The sequence below is a fragment of the Oncorhynchus mykiss genome, chromosome 21 (genome assembly GCF_057628025.1).
Source record: "Oncorhynchus mykiss isolate SJ-2025 chromosome 21, ASM5762802v1, whole genome shotgun sequence".
NCBI lineage: Eukaryota > Metazoa > Chordata > Actinopteri > Salmoniformes > Salmonidae > Oncorhynchus > Oncorhynchus mykiss.
Genome location: NC_143042.1, coordinates 56952501 through 56969920, shown reverse-complemented (window position 1 = coordinate 56969920; position 17420 = coordinate 56952501). Strand labels below are relative to the sequence as shown.

At 45.8% G+C, this 17420-nt stretch overlaps 2 protein-coding genes and 1 non-coding gene across 4 annotated transcripts in view; all 3 read left to right on the top strand.

Annotated features, from left to right (window-relative positions):
• The first annotated feature begins 642 nt into the window (after positions 1 to 642).
• On the top strand, positions 643 to 714 carry trnah-gug (transfer RNA histidin (anticodon GUG)). Its single transcript has one exon. It is a non-coding gene; the product is annotated as a tRNA-His (tRNA).
• A 4553-nt stretch (positions 715 to 5267) lies between these two features.
• Positions 5268 to 14480, top strand: LOC118936579 (uncharacterized). 2 transcript variants are annotated; one of them, XM_036958381.2, is made up of 7 exons: positions 5268 to 5743; positions 7330 to 7752; positions 10413 to 10451; positions 12378 to 12457; positions 12582 to 12669; positions 13289 to 13399; positions 13940 to 14480. In XM_036958381.2, exons 1-7 carry the CDS (start codon positions 5710 to 5712, stop codon positions 14209 to 14211), a joined length of 1047 nt encoding a protein of 348 aa, XP_036814276.2. In that variant the 5' UTR covers positions 5268 to 5709; the 3' UTR covers positions 14212 to 14480. The 2 variants fall into 2 exon arrangements, with proteins under 2 accessions (XP_036814276.2, XP_036814277.2); XM_036958382.2 differs by lacking the exon at positions 10413 to 10451.
• A 2438-nt stretch (positions 14481 to 16918) lies between these two features.
• LOC110500913 (FRAS1-related extracellular matrix protein 2) overlaps positions 16919 to 17420 on the top strand; it is a 52457-nt gene continuing 51955 nt past the window's right edge. The window contains exons 1-2 of the mRNA XM_090213385.1: positions 16919 to 16970; positions 17070 to 17420. The exon at positions 17070 to 17420 is cut by the window's right edge and continues 379 nt beyond it. Coding sequence (XP_090069511.1) covers positions 16919 to 16970; positions 17070 to 17420 — 403 coding nt within the window. The remainder of the gene's footprint in view (positions 16971 to 17069) is intronic.

The following is a 17420-nucleotide window of genomic DNA, read 5'->3' as shown; positions in this document are numbered from 1 at the left end:
TGCACGTTGTTTGAATGTTAAATGACGAGACAGAGCCTTAAGGTTGGTGTGTCTGTCTGCCATAAGGTTGGTGTGTCTGTCTGCCATAAGGTTGGTGTGTCTGTCTGCCTTAAGGTTGGTGTGTCTGTCTGCCATAAGGTTGGTGTGTCTGTCTGCCATAAGGTTGGTGTGTCTGTCTGCCATAAAGTTAGTGTGTCTGTCTGCCATAAGGTTGGTGTGTCTGTCTGCCATAAGGTTGGTGGTCTGTCTGTCTGCCATAAGGTTGGTGGTCTGTCTGTCTGCCATAAGGTTGGTCTGTCTGTCTGCCATAAGGTTGGTCTGTCTGTCTGCCATAAGGTTGGTGTTTCTGTCTGCCTTAAGGTTGGTGTGTCTGTCTGCCATAAGGTTGGTGTGTCTGTCTGCCATAAGGTTGGTGTGTCTGTCTGCCATAAGGTTGGTGGTCTGTCTGTCTACCAAAATGTTGGTCTGTCTGTCTGCCATAAGGTTGGTCAGGTATCTCAAGCACCCCGGTAAAACACAAGAGTTGCAGTAATGAACATTTACCAACAGATGGCATCACTGTGCCATCTTACACCCATAACACACGTCACCATGAATGAAAATCCCCTGCTCTCCCTTTGCTCCTGTGAGCCCTGGTAGCTCGCCGTGATCGTATAGTGGTTAGTACTCTGCGTTGTGGCCGCAGCAACCCCGGTTCGAATCCGGGTCACGGCATTGCCGTACACAATGTCACGGCATATGGGTCGTTTTGAATGAATAGAGTAGCTAAATTATATTTCAGAAATGATTGTAAATGTCACATCTTGTTAAGCATGACAAGGCAGCACCCACTAACATCAAAATCATCTCAAAACAGTGTGCCACATTTATAGACCTCAGCTGTAGAATGTGATCTAAGTCTCCAACAACGTGTGACAAATCAGTGTGGTATCATCCTGTGTTGAGCAGAGTGGTACAATGACCTGAGTCAGTTTGGTGAGCAGTGACTAGCTACAGCAAAACAGCCTCTGTTGTCTCGTGTGTTGTGTTGGAGTAGCATGGCAAATGGCGACCCATAGTAAGATGGTGTGTTGTGTTGATCTAGCATGGTTAGTGGAGACCCCCGGTAAGATGGTGTGTTGGTGTAACCAGTGTGATATGGCTAGCTAGTTAGCGGGGTGTGCACTAATAGCGTTTCAATCGGTGACGTCACTCGCTCTGAGACTTGGAGTAGTTGTTTCCCTTGCTTTACAAGAGGCGCGGCTTTTGTGGAGCAATAGGTAACAATGCTTTGTGGGAGGCAGTTGTTGATGTGTGCAGAGGGTCCCTGGTTCGAGCCCAGGTAGGGGCGAGGAGAGGGAAGGAAGCAACACTGTGACATTGACATGGAGAGAGGAGATTCGAAGTAGCTAAACATGCAGCAATTTAATATTTATTTCAACAATGCGACCAGTTAAAACAACCAGAAAGACCAAGACATCGTAGTAAGGTAATATAACTTACTGTGTGTTAGAAAACCCATGTTTCTTGTTTATGGCACAAATCAAATCCAATTTAGCAAATTTAGGGTTAAAAATAAAAACAGAAATACCTTATTTACATGAGCTCCACCTGTGGTAAATTCAACTGATTGGAGATGATTAGGAAAGGCACACACCTGTCTATATAAAGGTCCCACAGTTGACAGTGCATGTCAGAGCAAAAACCAAGCCATGAGGTTGAAGGAATTGTCCGTAGAGCTCCGAGACAGGATTGTGTCGAGGCACAGATCTGGGGAAGGGTGACAAAACATTTCTGCAGCATTGAAGGTCCACAAGAACACAGTGGCCTCCATCATTCTTAAATTGAAGATGTTTGGAACCACCAAGACTCTTCCTAGAGCTGGCCGCCCGGCCAAACTGAGCAATCGGGGGAGAAGGTCCTTGGTCAGGTAGGTGATCAAGAACCTGATGCTTACTCTCCAGAGTTTCTGTGAACATGGTTGTCCTTCTGGAAGGTTCTCCCATCTCTGCAGCACTCCACCAATCAGGCCTTTATGGTAGAGTGGCCGCCCGGCCAAACTGGTTACGAAAACATTTATGCTGCATTGAAGGTATTTATGCTACAGTAGTTTATGTGTCGGGGGACTAGGGTCAGTTTGTTATATCTGGAGTACTTCTCCTGTCCTATCCAGTGTCCTGTGTGAATCTAAGTGTGCGTTCTCTAATTCTCTCCTTCTCTCTTTCTTTCTCTCTCTCGGAGGACCTGAGCCCTAGGACCATGCCCCAGGACTACCTGACATGATGACTCCTTGCTGTCCCCAGTCCACCTGACTGTGCTGCTGCTCCAGTTTCAACTGTTCTGCCTTATTATTATTCGACCATGCTGGTCATTTATGAACATTTGAACATCTTGACCATGTTCTGTTATAATCTCCACCCAGCACAGCCAGAAGAGGACTGGCCACCCCTCAGAGCCTGGTTCCTCTCTAGGTTTCTTCCTAGGTTTTGGCCTTTCTAGATAGTTTTTCCTAGCCACCGTGCTTCTACACCTGCATTGCTTGCTGTTTGGGGTTTTAGGCTGGGTTTCTGTACAGCACTTTGAGATATCAGCTGATGTACGAAGGGCTATATAAATACATTTGATTTGATTTGAAGGTCCCCATGAACACAGTGGCCTCCATCATTCTTAAATGGAAGATGTTTGGAACCACCAAGACTATTCCTAGATCTTTCCGCCCGGCCAAACTGAGCAATCGGGGGAGAATGGCCTTGGTCAGGGAGGTGACCAAGATGGTCACTCTGACAGAGCTCCAGAGTTCCTCTGTGGAGATGGGAGAACCTTACAGAAAACCATCTCTGCAGCACTCCACCAATCAGGCCTTTATGGTAGAGTGGCAAGACGGAAGCCACTCCTCAGTAAAAGGCACATGACAGCCCTCTTGGAGTTTGCCAAAAGGCATCTAGAGGACTCTCAGACCATGAGAAACAAGATTCTCTGGTCTGATGAAACCAAGATTGAACTCTTCGGCCTGAATGCCAAGTGTCACGTCTGGAGGAAACCTGGCACCATCCCTACGGTGAAGCATGGTGGTGGCAGCATCATGCTGTGGGGATGTTATTCAGCGACAGGGACTGGGAGACTAGTCAGGATAGACGGAAAGATGAACGCAGCAAAGTACAGAGAGATCGTTGATGGAAACCTGCTCCAGAGCGCTCGGGACCTCAGACTGGGGCAAAGGTTCACCTTCCAACAGGACAACGACCCTAAGCACACAGACAAGACAAAGCAGGAGTGGCTTTGGGACAAGTCTCTGAATGTCCTTGAGTGGCCCAGCCAGAACCCAGACTTGAACCCGACAGGTGTGCCAAGTTTGTAGCGTCATACCCAAGAAGACTGGAGGCTGTAATCACTGCCAAAGGTGTTTCAACAAAGTACTGAGTAAAGGGTCTGAATACTTATGTATTATGTTTTTTATAAACTAGTAAAATTGTCTAAAAACAGTTTTTGCTTCGTCATTATGGGATATTGTGGTGTCATTATGGGGTATTGTGATGTCATTATGGGTTATGGTGTGTAGATTGATGAGGGGGAAAAACGATTTCATCCATTTTAGAATAAGGCTGAAACGTGACAAAATGTGGAAAGGTCAAGGGGTCTGAATACTTTCCGAAGGCCCAGTAAGTGTGTGAATGGTGTGGACAGTATTGGAATTGGTGGGTATAGCAGGAGTTATAGTGACCAGTGCAGGGGTTTTGGTTAGGGTTTGGGTTGGGGTTAGGGTAGGTGGGTATAGCAGGAGTTATAGTGACCAGTGCAGGGGTTTTGGTTGCAAGGCATTCCGGTCTCTGCCTGCGTCTCAGTTGGCACTCTATTCACTATGGGCCCTGGTCTAAAGTAGTGCTCTATATAGGGAATAGGGTTCTATAGGGCTCTGGTCTAAAGTAGTGCACTATATAGGGAATAGGGTTCTATAGGGCCCTGGTCTAAAGTAGTGCTCTATATAGGGAATAGGGTTCTATAGGGCTCTGGTCTAAAGTAGTGCACTATATAGGGAATAGGGTTCTATAGGGCCCTGGTCTAAAGTAGTGCACTATATAGGGAATAGGGCTCTGGTCTAAAGTAGTGCACTATATAGGGAATAGGGTGCCATAGGGCTCTGGTCTAAAGTAGTGCACTATATAGGGAATAGGGCTCTGGTCTAAAGTAGTGCACTATATAGGGAATAGGGTGCCATAGGGCTCTGGTCTAAAGTAGTGCACTATATAGGGAATAGGGTTCTATAGGGCCCTGGTCTAAAGTAGTGCACTATATAGGGAATAGGGCTCTTAGGGTTTTAAAAGGGGGTTACAGAGTGGGGGAGAGAGAGAGAGTGACAGGGAGAGAGAGAGTGACAGAGAGAGGGAGAGTGACAGGGAGAGAGAGTGACAGAGAGAGGGAGAGTGACAGAGAGAGAGAGAGAGAGTGACAGGGAGAGAGAGTGACAGAGAGAGACATATTTCCCTCAGATTACACAGATCCACAAAGAATTAGAAAACAAACCCAATTCTGATAAACTCTCATATCTACTGGGTGAAATACCACAGTGTTCCATCACAGCAGCAAGATGTGTGACCTGTTGCCACAAGAAAAGGTGTTGACCTTGCTGCAGTGAAGAACAAACACCATTGTAAATACAACCCATATTTATGTTGATTTATTTTCCCTTTTGTACTTGAACTATTTGCACATCGTTACAACACTGTATATAGACATAATATGACATTTGTAATGTCTTTATTGTTTTGAAACTTCTGTATTTGTAATGTTTACTGTTAATTTTTATTGTTTATTTCACTTTTGTATATTATCTACCTCACTTGCTTTGGCAATGTTAACATATGTTTCCTATATCAATAAAGCCCCTTGAATTGAATTTTGATTGAGAGCAAGAGAGAGAGAGTGACAGCGACAGCGAGAGAGATAGAGAGCAAGAGAGCGAGAGTGACAGAGAGAGAGAGCAAGAGAGAGAGAAAGAGACAGAGAGAGAGATAGACAGAGAGAGAGAATGACAGAGAGATAGACAGAGAGAGTGACAGAGAGTGACAGAGAGAGTGACAGAGAGAGAGAGTGTCAGAGAGTGTCAGAGAGAGAGAGTGACAGAGAGAGAGTGAGTGTCAGAGAGAGAGAGTGACAGAGAGAGAGTGTCAGAGAGAGAGAGAGTGTCAGAGAGAGAGAGAGTGTCAGAGAGAGAGAGTGAGTGTCAGAGAGAGAGAGAGTGAGTGTCAGAGAGAGAGAGAGTGTCAGAGAGAGAGAGAGAGAGAGAGAGTGTCAGAGAGAGAGAGAGAGAGAGTGTCAGAGTGCTCAGCATCCTGTCAGAGGTCCAGGGCTGCATCTCAATAGTCTGAAGCAGCTTCATCTCCTCATCTCCTTTCCTCATTTCCTCTTTTCATCTCCTCTCTTCTCCTCTAATTTCTCTCCTTTATGAACCCACTGGGCAGATGAAACCATACATTTGCAAGCATCCTGTAAAATATATTGTTTTCAGCACGTTGATTCTGAGTCAGGAGGATTCAGTGCAGAGGAAGGAGAGGAGACGAGGGGAGGAAGTCACTTTTACACGGTTGAGAGACAGCCCAGCTGTTTGTGGTCTGTGACTCAGTTCCTGTCAGAGAGACACTGAAGAAGAGAAAAAAGACTTTCTTGTTTTCACGTGTGACGGACCTACCTCAACCCTTCAGATGCAGACGGAACTATTGATAAATCAACAACATGGCATCGATCTTCATTCCCCTTTATATCCTGGGTGAGTTTATCAGTTGTTTATGGTTCAACAGCACCTTTCTCTCTCTGTTATCACTCTCTCTCTCTCTCTGTTATCACTCTCACTCTCTGTTATCTCTCTCTCTCTGTTATCACTCTCACTCTCTGTTATCTCTCTCTCTCTGTTATCACTCTCCTTCCATACCCTTCAGTTAATGTTGCCTAATACGCTATATATACAAAAGTATGTGGACACCCCTTCAAATGAGTGGATTTGGCTATTTTAGCCACACCCGTTGCTGACAGGTGTATAAAATTGAGCACGCCGCCATGCAATCTCCATAGACAAACATTGGCAGTAGAATGGGCCTTACTGAAGAGCTCAGTGACTTTCAACGTGGCACCGTCATAGGATGCCACCTTTCCAACAAGTCAGTTTGTCAAATGTCTGCCCTGCTAGAGCTGCCCCGGTCAACTGTAAGTGCTGTTATTGTGAAGTGGAAATGTCTAGGAGCAACAACGGCTCAGCCACGAAGTGGTAGGCCACACAAGCTCACAGAACAGGTCTGCTGAGGGCTGAACCGCTTAGGTGGTAAAAATAATTTGTCCTCAGTTGCAACACTCACTACCAAGTTCCATACTGACTCTGGAAGCAACGTCAGCACAAGAACTGTTAGTCGGGAGCTTCATGAAATGGGTTTCCATGGCTGAGCAGCCGCACACAAGCCTAAGATCACCATTCGCAATGCCAAGCGTCGGCTGGAGTGGTGTAAAGCTCGCCGCCATTGGACTCAGGAGGAGTGGAAACGCTTCACCATCTGGCCTACAGATGAATCTGGGTTTGGCGGATGCCAGGAGAACCTGCCTGCCCGAATGCGTCGTGTCAAACTGTAAAGTTTGGTGGAGGTGGAATAATGGTCTGGGGCTGTTTTTCATGGTTCAGGCCCCTTAGTTCCAGTGATGGGAAATCTTAACACTACAGCACACAATGACATTCTAGACTATTCTGTGCTCTCAACTTTGTGGCAACAGTTTGGGGAAGGCCCTTTCCTGTTTCAGCATGACAATGCCCCCGTGCACAAAGTGAGGAACATACAGAAATGGTTTGTCGAGATCGGTGTGGAAGAACTTGACAGGCCTGCACAGAGCCCTGACCTCAACCCCATCGAACACCTTTGGGATGAACTGGAACACCGACTGCGAGCCAGGCCTAATCGCCCAACATCAGTGCCCTACCTCACTAATGCTCTTGTGGCTGAATGGAAGCAAGTCCCCACAGCAATGTTCCTACATCTAGTGGAAAGCCTTCCCAGAAGAGTGGAGGCTGTTATAGCAGCAATGTTCCAACATCTAGAGGAAAGCCTTCCCAGAAGAGTGGAGGCTGTTATAGCAGCAATGTTCCAACATCTAGAGGAAAGCCTTCCCAGAAGAGTGGAGACTGTTATAGCATCAAAGAGGGGACCAACTCCATATTAATGCCCATGATTTTGGAATGAGATGTTCAACAAGCAGGTGTCCACATACTTTTGTAACTAATAGATGAACACACACACACACACAAGACTTTTGATCATGTCGTGGGTGTGTTTAGTCGGTATTTGTGAGAATGAATGTTTTCCTCTCTTCTAGGTGTGGTTCTGATCCTCCACATAGTCAAAGCAGACGAAAAAACAGGGCCCAACAAGGATGACCCCATCCCCGCTACCACCCTTACTATCATCCCCACTACCACCCTTACTACCACCCTTACTGCCACCCTTACTACCACCCTTACTACCCCTCCTGCTCATACCCCCTCAGCCAATCAGAACAGTCCTACAGTTACTACCCTGGTCCAGCCAGACAACCGTGACGCTAACCTTACCAACAACATCACCGTCGGTAGAGATGGCAACCAATCCCAAGACCAGAACGGAGATGGGGATATTGGAACCTTGTTGGACGACGTGACAACGTTTGCCATGGAAACGATGTCGTCGGAGGCGACCACCAGCCAATCTGAGGAATCTGAGGAAGTGGATGAGAAGAATACCATAACGACATCATCACCGGGTAACGTAACGGACAATTTGTGTGTGTGTGTCTGTGTGTCTGTGTGTGTGTGTGTGTGTGTGTGTGTGTGTGTGTGTGTGTGTCTGTGTGTGTATGTTTGTGGTGTGTGTGTGTGTGTGTGTGTGTGTGTGTGTGTGTGTGTGTGTGTGTGTGTGTGTGTGTGTGTGTGTGTGTGTGTGCCCGCGTGCGTGAGGTTGGGCCGAGAGTCCTGTAGCTAGCTAGCTGCATGTCAGTCTTCCTGTGCATGTAACCACAGCCGTTACGCCTGAGCTCACACACACTGAGCTAGCTGGCTCCCATCTGCCACAGGAAAGACAGACCACTAGGCCGTTAGACGTGTTTTCTAAACTTGGGTCCCTTTTTGAAAAATAACAAAATTACATTATCAATCTACACGAAATAGCCAATAATTACAAAGCAAAAACAGTTTTTTTGACTTTTTGCTAATTTATTTAAAAAAATGTAAACTTACATGTGAAACTTTCTGAATATATATATATATACACGCCCAATTTTTCAGTTTTTGATTTGTTAAAAAAGTTAGAAATATCCAATAAATGTCGTTCCACTTCATGATTGTGTCCCACTTGTTGTTGATTCTTCACAAAAAAATACAGTTTTATATCTTTATGTTTGAAGCCTGAAATGTGGCAAAAGGTCGCAAAGTTCAAGGGGGCCGAATACTTTCGCAAGGCACTGTATACAGTGGGGCAAAAAAGTATTTAGTCAGCCACCAATTGTGCAAGTTCTCCCACTTAAAAAGATGAGAAAGGCCTGTAATTTTCATCATAGGTACACTTCAACTATGACAGACAAAATTAAATTTTTTTCTCCAGAAAATCACATTGTAGGATTTTTAATGAATTTATTTGCAAATTATGGTGGATGGTCAATAACAAAAGTTTATCTCAATACTTTGTTATATACCCTTTGTTGGCAATGACAGAGGCCAAACGTTTTCTGTAAGTCTTCACAAGGTTTTCACACACTGTTGCTGGTATTTTGGCCAATTCCTCCATGCAGATCTCCTCTAGAGCAGTGATGTTTTGGGGCTGTTGCTGGGCAACACGGACTTTCAACTCCCTCCAAAGATTTTCTATGGGGTTGAGATCTGGAGAATGGCTAGGCCACTCCAGGACCTTGAAATGCTTCTTACGAAGCCACTCCTTCGTTGCCCGGGCGGTGTGTTTGGGATCATTGTCATGCTGAAAGACCCAGCCACGTTTCATCTTCAATGCCCTTGCTGATGGAAGGAGGTTTTCACTCAAAATCTTACGATACATGGCCCCATTCATTCTTTCCTTTACACGGATCAGTCGTCCTGGTCCCTTTGCAGAAAAACAGCCCCAAAGCATGATGTTTCCCCCCCCATGATTCACAGTAGGTATGGTGTTCTTTGGATGCAACTCAGCATTCTTTGTCCTCCAAACACGACAAGTTAAGTTTTTACCAAAAAGTTCTATTTTGGTTTCATCTGACCATATGACATTCTCTCAATCTTCTTCTGGATCATCCAAATGCTCTCTAGCAAACTTCAGACAGGCCTGGACATGTGCTGGCTTAAGCAGGGGGACACGTCTGGCACTGCAGGATTTGAGTCCCTGGCGGCGTAGTGTGTTACTGATGGTAGGCTTTGTTACTTTGGTCCCAGCTCTCTGCAGGTCATTCACTAGGTTCCCCCGTGTGGTTCTGGGATTTTTGCTCACCGTTCTTGTGATCATTTTGACCCCACGGGGTGAGATCTTGCGTGGAACCCCAGATCGAGGGAGATTATCAGTGGTCTTGTATGTCTTCCATTTCCTAATAAATGCTCCCACAGTTGATTTCTTCAAACCAAGCTGCTTACCTATTGCAGATTCAGTCTTCCTAGCCTGGTGCAGGTCTACAATTTTGTTTCTGGTGTCCTTTGACAGCTCTTTGGTCTTGGCCATAGTGGAGTTTGGAGTTTGACTGTTTGAGGTTGTGGACAGGTGTCTTTTATACTGATAACAAGTTCAAACAGGTGCCATTAATACAGGTAACGAGTGGAGGACAGAGGAGCCTCTTAAAGAAGAAGTTACAGGTCTGTGAGAGCCAGAAATCTTGCTTGTTTGTAGGTGACCAAATACTTATTTTCCACCATAATTTGCAAATTAATTAATAAAAAATCCTACAATGTGATTTTCTGGATTTTTCTTCTCATTTTGTCTGTCATAGTTGAAGTGTACCTATGATGAAAATTACAGGCCTCTCTCATCTTTTTTAAGTGGGAGAACTTGCACAATTGGTGGCTGACTAAATACTTTTTTGCCCCACTGTAGATATATATATATATGATATATTGCCATTTAATGGATATAAACTGGGTGGTTCGAGCCCTGAATGCTGATTGGCTGACAGCCTTGGTATATCAGACCGTATACCACGGGTATGACAAAACATTTATTTTTACTGCTCTAATTAGGTTGGTAACCAGTTTATAATATCAATAAGGCTCCTCGGGGGGTTTGTGGTATACGGCCAATATACCACGGCTAAGGGGCTGTATCCAGGCGTGGCGTCGGGCCTAAGAACAGCCCTTAGCCGTGGTATATTGGCCATATACCACACCCCCTCTGGCTTATATGAGTGTTTCTGTGTTTGATGTTGATGTTGATGGTTGACGTTTGATGTTGTTTCAGTGCTGATAGAATCTACTAGAGGAGGCAGTGCCACAGCAGGTACCATCAATATGATCAATGTACCAGTCACACCTACTCATTCAAGGGTTTTTCTTAATTTGTTACTATTTTATACTTTGTAATATAATAAGACATCAAAACTATGGAATCATGTACCAAAAAAAGTGTTAAACAAATGAAAATATATTTGAGATTTTTGATTTTTCAAAGTAGCCACTCTTTGCCTTGATGACAGCTTTGCGCACTCTTGGCATTCTCTCAACCAGCTTCACCTGGCATGCTTTTCCAACAATCTTGAAGGAGTTTCCACATATGCTGAGCACTTGTTGGCTGCTTTTCCTTCACTCTGCAGTCCAACTCATCCCAAACCTTCTCAGTTGGGTTGAGGTCGGGTGATTGTGGAGGCCAGGTCATCTGATGCAGCACTCCATCACACTTATTGGTCAAATAGCCCTTACACAGCCTGGAGGTTGTGTTGGGTCATTGTCCTGTTGAAAAACAAATGATAGCCACACTAAGCACAAACCAGATGGCATGGTGTATCACTGCAGAATGTTGTGGTAGTCATGCTGGTTAAGTGTGCCTTGAATTATAAATAAATCACAGACAGTGTCACCAGCAAAGCACCCCTACACCATTACACCTCCTCTTCCATGCTTCACGGTGGGAACTACACATGCAGAGATCATCCGTTCACCTACTCTGCGTCTCACAAAGACACGACGGTTAGAGCCAAAAATCTCAAATTAGGTCTCATTAGGACTCAAAGATCTCAGATTTCCACCAATCTAATGTCCATTGCTCGTGTTTCTGCCCAAGCAAATCTCTTCTTCTTATTGGTGTCTTTTAGTTGTGGTTTCTTTGCAGCAATTCGACCATGAAGACCTGATTCACACAGTCTCCTCTGAACAGTTGATGTTGAGATGTGTCTGTTACTTGAACTCTGTGAAGCATTTATTTGGATTGCAATCTGAGGCTGGTAACTCTAATGAACTTATCCTCTGCAGCAGAGGTAACTCTGGGTCTTCCTTTCCTGTGGCGGTCCTCATGAGAGCCAGTTTCATCATAGCACATGATGGTTTTTGCGACTGCACTTGAAGAAACTTTCAAAGTTCTTGAAATGTTCCGTATTGACTGACCTTCATGTCTTAAAGTAATGATGGACTGTCGTTTCTCTTTGCTTATTTGAGCTGTTCTTGCCATAATATGGACTTGGTATTTTACCAAGTAGGGCTATCTTCTGTACACACCCCTACCTTGTCACAACAGAACTGATTGGCTCAAACGCATTAAGAAGGAAAGAAATTCCACAAATTAACTTTTAACAAGGCACACCTGTTAATTGAAATGCATTCCAGGTGACTACCTAATGAAGCTGGTTGAGAGAAGACCAAGAGTGTGCAAAGCTGTCATCATGCAAAGGGTGGCTATTTTGAATAATTTTTTGGTTACTACATGATTCCACATGTGTTATTTCATAGTGTTGATGTCTACAATGTAGAAAATAGTAAAAATAAAGAAAAACTCCTGGAGTAGGAGTGCATTCCAGGTGACTACCTAATGAAGCTGGTAGGAGTGTCCAAACTTCTGACTGGTACTGTAAATGTTTATACATTTTTACGCTTATTTGAAATTGGAATGAACTGCAACACTATTTACCCTCCCTCCCTCCCTCCCTCCCTCCCTCCCTCTCTCTCTCTCTCTCTCTCTCTCTCTCTCTCTCTCTCTCTCTCCCTCCCTCCCTCCCTCCCTCCCCCCCTCTCTCTCTCTCTCTCTCTCTCCCTCCCTCCCTCCCTCCCTCCTTCCTTCCTTCCTTCCCTCCCTCCCTCCCTCCCTCCCTCCCTCCCTCCCTCCCTCCCTCCCTCCCTCCCTCCCTCCCTCCTCTCTCTCTCTCTCCCCCTCTCCCCCTCCCTCCCTCCCTCCCTCCCCCCCTCTCTCTCCCTCCCCCATCTCTCTCTCCTGTAGGCTATGTAATCCTGATTCTCATATTGTTAGTCATTGTGTGTCTGGTGGTGGTTCTCTATATCCTGAGGAAGAAGTCAAGGGTGAGGCATTTAACAACAAGTACTTGCGATCTTGTTACTATACTGCTAGAATGTATGTCTGGGAAAATCATGGTCAGAAAACCCTATTAAACTCTTTTGTTATTTGTTTATATTTCTCCAACAGAAGTATTCGTTTGACCTGCACCTTGCGGGATACGACCACGACACCCCACTCACCTGCATGGAACAAGCCGGAACCTTCGAACCCAATGGTAACCATGGTGACTTACCTGTCTGTCTGTCTATTTTTGAATTTGATGATGGCTCTGCTGTAAGTGTGTGTTGATGATGGCTCTGCTGTAAGTGTGTGTTGATGATGGCTCTGCTGTAAGTGTGTGTTGATGATGGCTCTGCTGTAAGTGTGTGTTGATGATGGCTCTGCTGTAAGTGTGTGTTGATGATGGCTCTGCTGTAAGTGTGTGTTGATGATGGCTCTGCTGTAAGTGTGTGTTGATGATGGCTCTGCTGTAAGTGTGTGTTGATGATGGCTCTGCTGTAAGTGTGTGTCGATGATGGCTCTGCTGTAAGTGTGTGTTGATGATGGCTCTGCTGTAAGTGTGTGTCGATGATGGCTCTGCTGTAAGTGTGTGTTGATGATGGCTCTGCTGTAAGTGTGTGTTGATGATGGCTCTGCTGTAAGTGTGTGTTGATGATGGCTCTGCTGTAAGTGTGTGTTGATGATGGCTCTGCTGTAAGTGTGTGTTGATGATGGCTCTGCTGTAAGTGTGTGTTGATGATGGCTCTGCTGTAAGTGTGTGTTGATGATGGCTCTGCTGTAAGTGTGTGTTGATGATGGCTCTGCTGTAAGTGTGTGTTGTATTGTGTTTCCAGAGAAAGCTGGAGGTTTTGAGTACGTGATAGAGGGTGGTGGTGATGACCACCAGGCTATGAGCCCTGTAGCCAATGGCTCAGCTGGGGAGGCGGGGTCCACTGGAGAGAACGGTAAGGATAGATTACTCTCTGTCTCTCTCTCTGTCTGTCTCTCTGTCTCTCTGTCTCTCTGTCTGTCTGTCTCTCTGTCTCTCTGTCTCTCTGTCTCTCTGTCTCTCTCTCTCTGTCTCTCTCTCTCTCTGTCTGTCTCTCTGTCTCTCTCTGTCTCTCTCTCTCTCTCTGTCTCTCTGTCTCTCTGTCTCTCTGTCTCTCTCTGTCTCTCTCTCTCTCTCTGTCTCTCTGTCTCTCTGTCTCTCTCTGTCTCTCTCTGTCTCTCTCTGTCTCTGTCTCTCTCTCTCTGTCTCTCTGTATCTCTGTCTCTCTGTCTCTCTCTCTCTCTCTCTCTTCCTAAGAGGTCCTTTGGGGAGGAGGTAGGATGGACAATATTCAGTCAAACCTATCCTGATAAAAAGTAAAAACGTGAGTAAGATCGATATCGCTCTCTCTCATCCTCCCCTCTCTCTCTCTCTGTCTCTCATCCTCCCCTCTCTCTCTCTCTCCTCTCTCTCTCGCTCTCACTCCTTTTTCTCTCTCATCTCTCTCTAACAAAAGGAGAGAAGCAGGGTCATGGTGATAGTGATGGTGATGGCGACAGCTTCGACAACTTCTGTGACTGTGCGATCACTCTGACTCCGCCCTTAAAGAGGGTGGGCTTTAGCCTGGACCTGGACCTGAGTGACAAGCAGTCGGACAAATCGGACAACGGGGAGCAGAATGGGAACAACAACAACGTTGCCATGGGGATGACCCCTGAGCCTCCAGGCCTGACCTTTGACCCTGTAGGTTCAGGTGACGTCTTCATTGAAGTCAACCTGGATATATAGAAGACACATACAGTGTTGTGAAATGGTAATGTTCTGTTGTGGTTGATTTAGAGATTAATGTAAAAAGCTTCAAATAACTTTTACTTCCCAATTTTTTATATTTTTTACGTTTTTCATTCCGTATGTTTTTTTAGTATTTCAAGATAAAAACTAATGTTTATTGTTTTTTTGTTATTCATTTGAATAATGTTTTGCGCATGATAATAATCGCAGGAGATGATGCCAAGTCACACGGTGATTGTTTTTGGAATAAAACATACTTTACAGAATTCTAGGCGTTGTGTCTTGATGTAATGTGTTTGGGTAATGTGTGGAGAGGTAATGTGTGGAGAGGTAATGTGTAGAGAGGTAATGTGTGGAGAGGTAATTCGTGGAGAGGTAATGTGTGGAGAGGTCATGTGTGGAGAGGTCATGTGTGGAGAGGTAATGTGTGGAGAGGTCATGTGTGGAGAGGTCATGTGTGGAGAGGTCATGTGTGGAGAGGTAATGTGTGGAGAGGTAATGTGTGGAGAGGTCATGTGTGGAGAGGTAATGTGTGGAGAGCTCATGTGTGGAGAGGTAATGTGTGGAGAGGTCATGTGTGGAGAGGTAATGTGTGGAGAGGTAATGTGTGGAGAGGTAGTGTGTGGAAAGGTAATGTGTGGAAAGGTAATGTGTGGAGAGGTAATGTGTGGAGAGGTAATGTGTGGAGAGGTAATGTGTGGAGAGGTAATGTGTGGAGAGGTCATGTGTGGAGAGGTAATGTGTGGAGAGGTAGTGTGTGGAGAGGTAATGTGTAGAGAGATAATCTGTGGAGAGGTAATGTGTGGAGAGGTAATGTGTGGAGAGATAATCTGTGGAGAGGTAATGTGTGGAAAGGTAATGTGTGGAGAGGTAATGTGTAGAGAGGTAATGTGTGGAGAGGTAATGTGTGGAGAGGTCATGTGTGGAGAGGTAATCTGTGGAGAGGTAGTGTGTGGAAAGGTAATGTGTGGAAAGGTAATGTGTGGAGAGGTAATGTGTGGAGAGGTAATCTGTGGAGAGGTAATGTGTGGAGAGGTAACGTGTCTAGAGGTAATGTGTGGAGAGGTAATCTGTGGAGAGGTAACGTGTCTAGAGGTAATCTGTGGAGAGGTAATGTGTGGAGAGGTAATGTGTAGAGAGGTAATCTGTGGAGAGGTAATGTGTGGAGAGGTAATGTGTGGAGAGGTAATCTGTGGAGAGGTAACGTGTCTAGAGGTAATCTGTGGAGAAGTAATGTGTGGAGAGGTAATCTGTGGAGAGGTAATCTGTGGAGAGGTACTCTGTGGAGAGGTAATCTGTGGAGAGGTAACGTGTCTAGAGGTAATCTGTGGAGAAGTAATCTGTGGAGAGGGAATGTGTGGAGAGGTAATGTGTGGAGAGGTAATCTGTGGAGAGGTAACGTGTCTAGAGGTAATCTGTGGAGAAGTAATCTGTGGAGAGGGAATGTGTGGAGAGGTAATGTGTGGAGAGGTAATCTGTGGAGAGGTAACGTGTATAGAGGTAATCTGTGGAGAGGTAATGTGTGGAGAGGTAATCTGTGGAGAGGTAATGTGTGGAGAGATAATGTGTGGAGAGGTATTCTGTGGAGAGGTAATGTGTGGAGAGGTAATCTGTGGAGAGGTAATGTGTGGATAGGTAATGTGTGGAGAGGTAATCTGTGGAGAGGTAATGTGTGGAGAGTAAATGTGTGGAGAGGTAATGTGTGGAGAGGTAATCTGTGGAGAGGTAATGTGTGGAGAGGTAATGTGTGGAGAGTAAATGTGTGGAGAGGTAATGTGTGGAGAGGTAATGTGTGGAGAGGTAATCTGTGGAGAGGTCATCTGTGGAGAGGTAATGTGTAGAGAGGTAATATGTGGAGAGGCAATCTGTGGAGAGGTAATCTGTGGAGAGGTAATGTGTGGAGAGGTAATGTGTGGAGAGGTAATCTGTGGAGAGGTAATGTGTGGAGAGGTCATGTGTGGAGAGGTCATGTGTGGAGAGGTAATGTGTGGAGAGGTAATGTGTGGAGAGGTAATGTGTGGAGAGGTAATCTGTGGAAAGGTAATGTGTGGAGAGGTAATCTGTGGAGAGGTAACGTGTCTAGAGGTAATCTGTGGAGAGGTAATGTGTGGAGAGATAATGTGTGGAGAGGTAATGTGTGGAGAGGTAATGTGTGGAGAGGTAATCTGTGGAGAGGTAATGTGTGGAGAGGTAATCTGTGGAGAGGTAACGTGTCTAGAGGTAATCTGTGGAGAGGTAATGTGTGGAGAGATAATGTGTAGAGAGGTAATCTGTGGAGAGGTCATGTGTAGAGAGGTCATGTGTAGAGAGGTAATGTGTGGAGAGGTAATGTGTGGAGAGGTCATGTGTGGAGAGGTAATCTGTGGAGAGGTAATCTGTGGAGAGGTAATGTGATGAGAGGTAATGTGTGGAGAGGTAATGTCTGGAGAGGTATTTGTTCTAAGGGGGTTTTACTCAGTTTGGTGGGAGTGACTTTGGAGTGCCTTCCGCCCCCCTCGGTAAATGTTTGTAGAGTGAGGGAGGGGTGTGAGAAAAAAGTCTGCATGGAGAGAGGGTTGGAGGGAGAGAGAAGGGTCTGTAAAAGAGCGAGATATGAGGAGTGGGTTTGGGAAAGGGAGGCAGAGGAGGGTCTCAGAGGAGGGTCTCGGTATATAAAGGGCCTCCAGCAGCCACAGTCCTGACAGACAGAGAGAAAGCGAACACTATGGCTACAACAACGGCAGGAGAAGAGCTGGATCCTGAGTCCAGCCCTGGGCGTCAACACCGACACCAAACAACACCGGCCAAACAGAAACGGCAACCTCTGATATATCTCTGTATCTCTCTCATTCTGGATCTCTGTTTTCCGTCTGTAGAAGGGACCAACTGGCACCATTACCACCATGACCCCCGACCCCAGCCAGGGTCCATCATCCTGGGCAACAGAGGGCTGAAGGTCCCCCGGGGGAGTTGGGCCTACCTGGATCCTCTCTGTGACCTGGTGACCAGAGTCCTTCCAGGCGACTCCTGCTACGTCACGGTCTTCGACTATGACCGCGCTGTCATACCGGGAACACTCACCCCAAAGAAGTTCCCGTGCGCGTTCGAGAAAGGCCAGGTGAAGTACATGCATTTCGGGTCAAAGGTCATTACCAGGGATACGGTGAGGTTACAGGTGAGGTATGACACGCAGACGGACACGCTGGTTATACCGCTGACCTTAGAGG

Excerpts from the sequence above, each read along its gene's own strand:
- LOC118936579 (XM_036958381.2), top strand. The coding sequence starts at position 5,710 with ATGGCATCGATCTTCATTCCCCTTTATATCCTGG. Across the intron at positions 5,744-7,329 it reads CATTCCCCTTTATATCCTGG|GTGTGGTTCTGATCCTCCAC; the intron begins GTGAGTTTATCA and ends CCTCTCTTCTAG. Across the intron at positions 10,452-12,377 it reads AGGAGGCAGTGCCACAGCAG|GCTATGTAATCCTGATTCTC; the intron begins GTACCATCAATA and ends TCTCTCCTGTAG.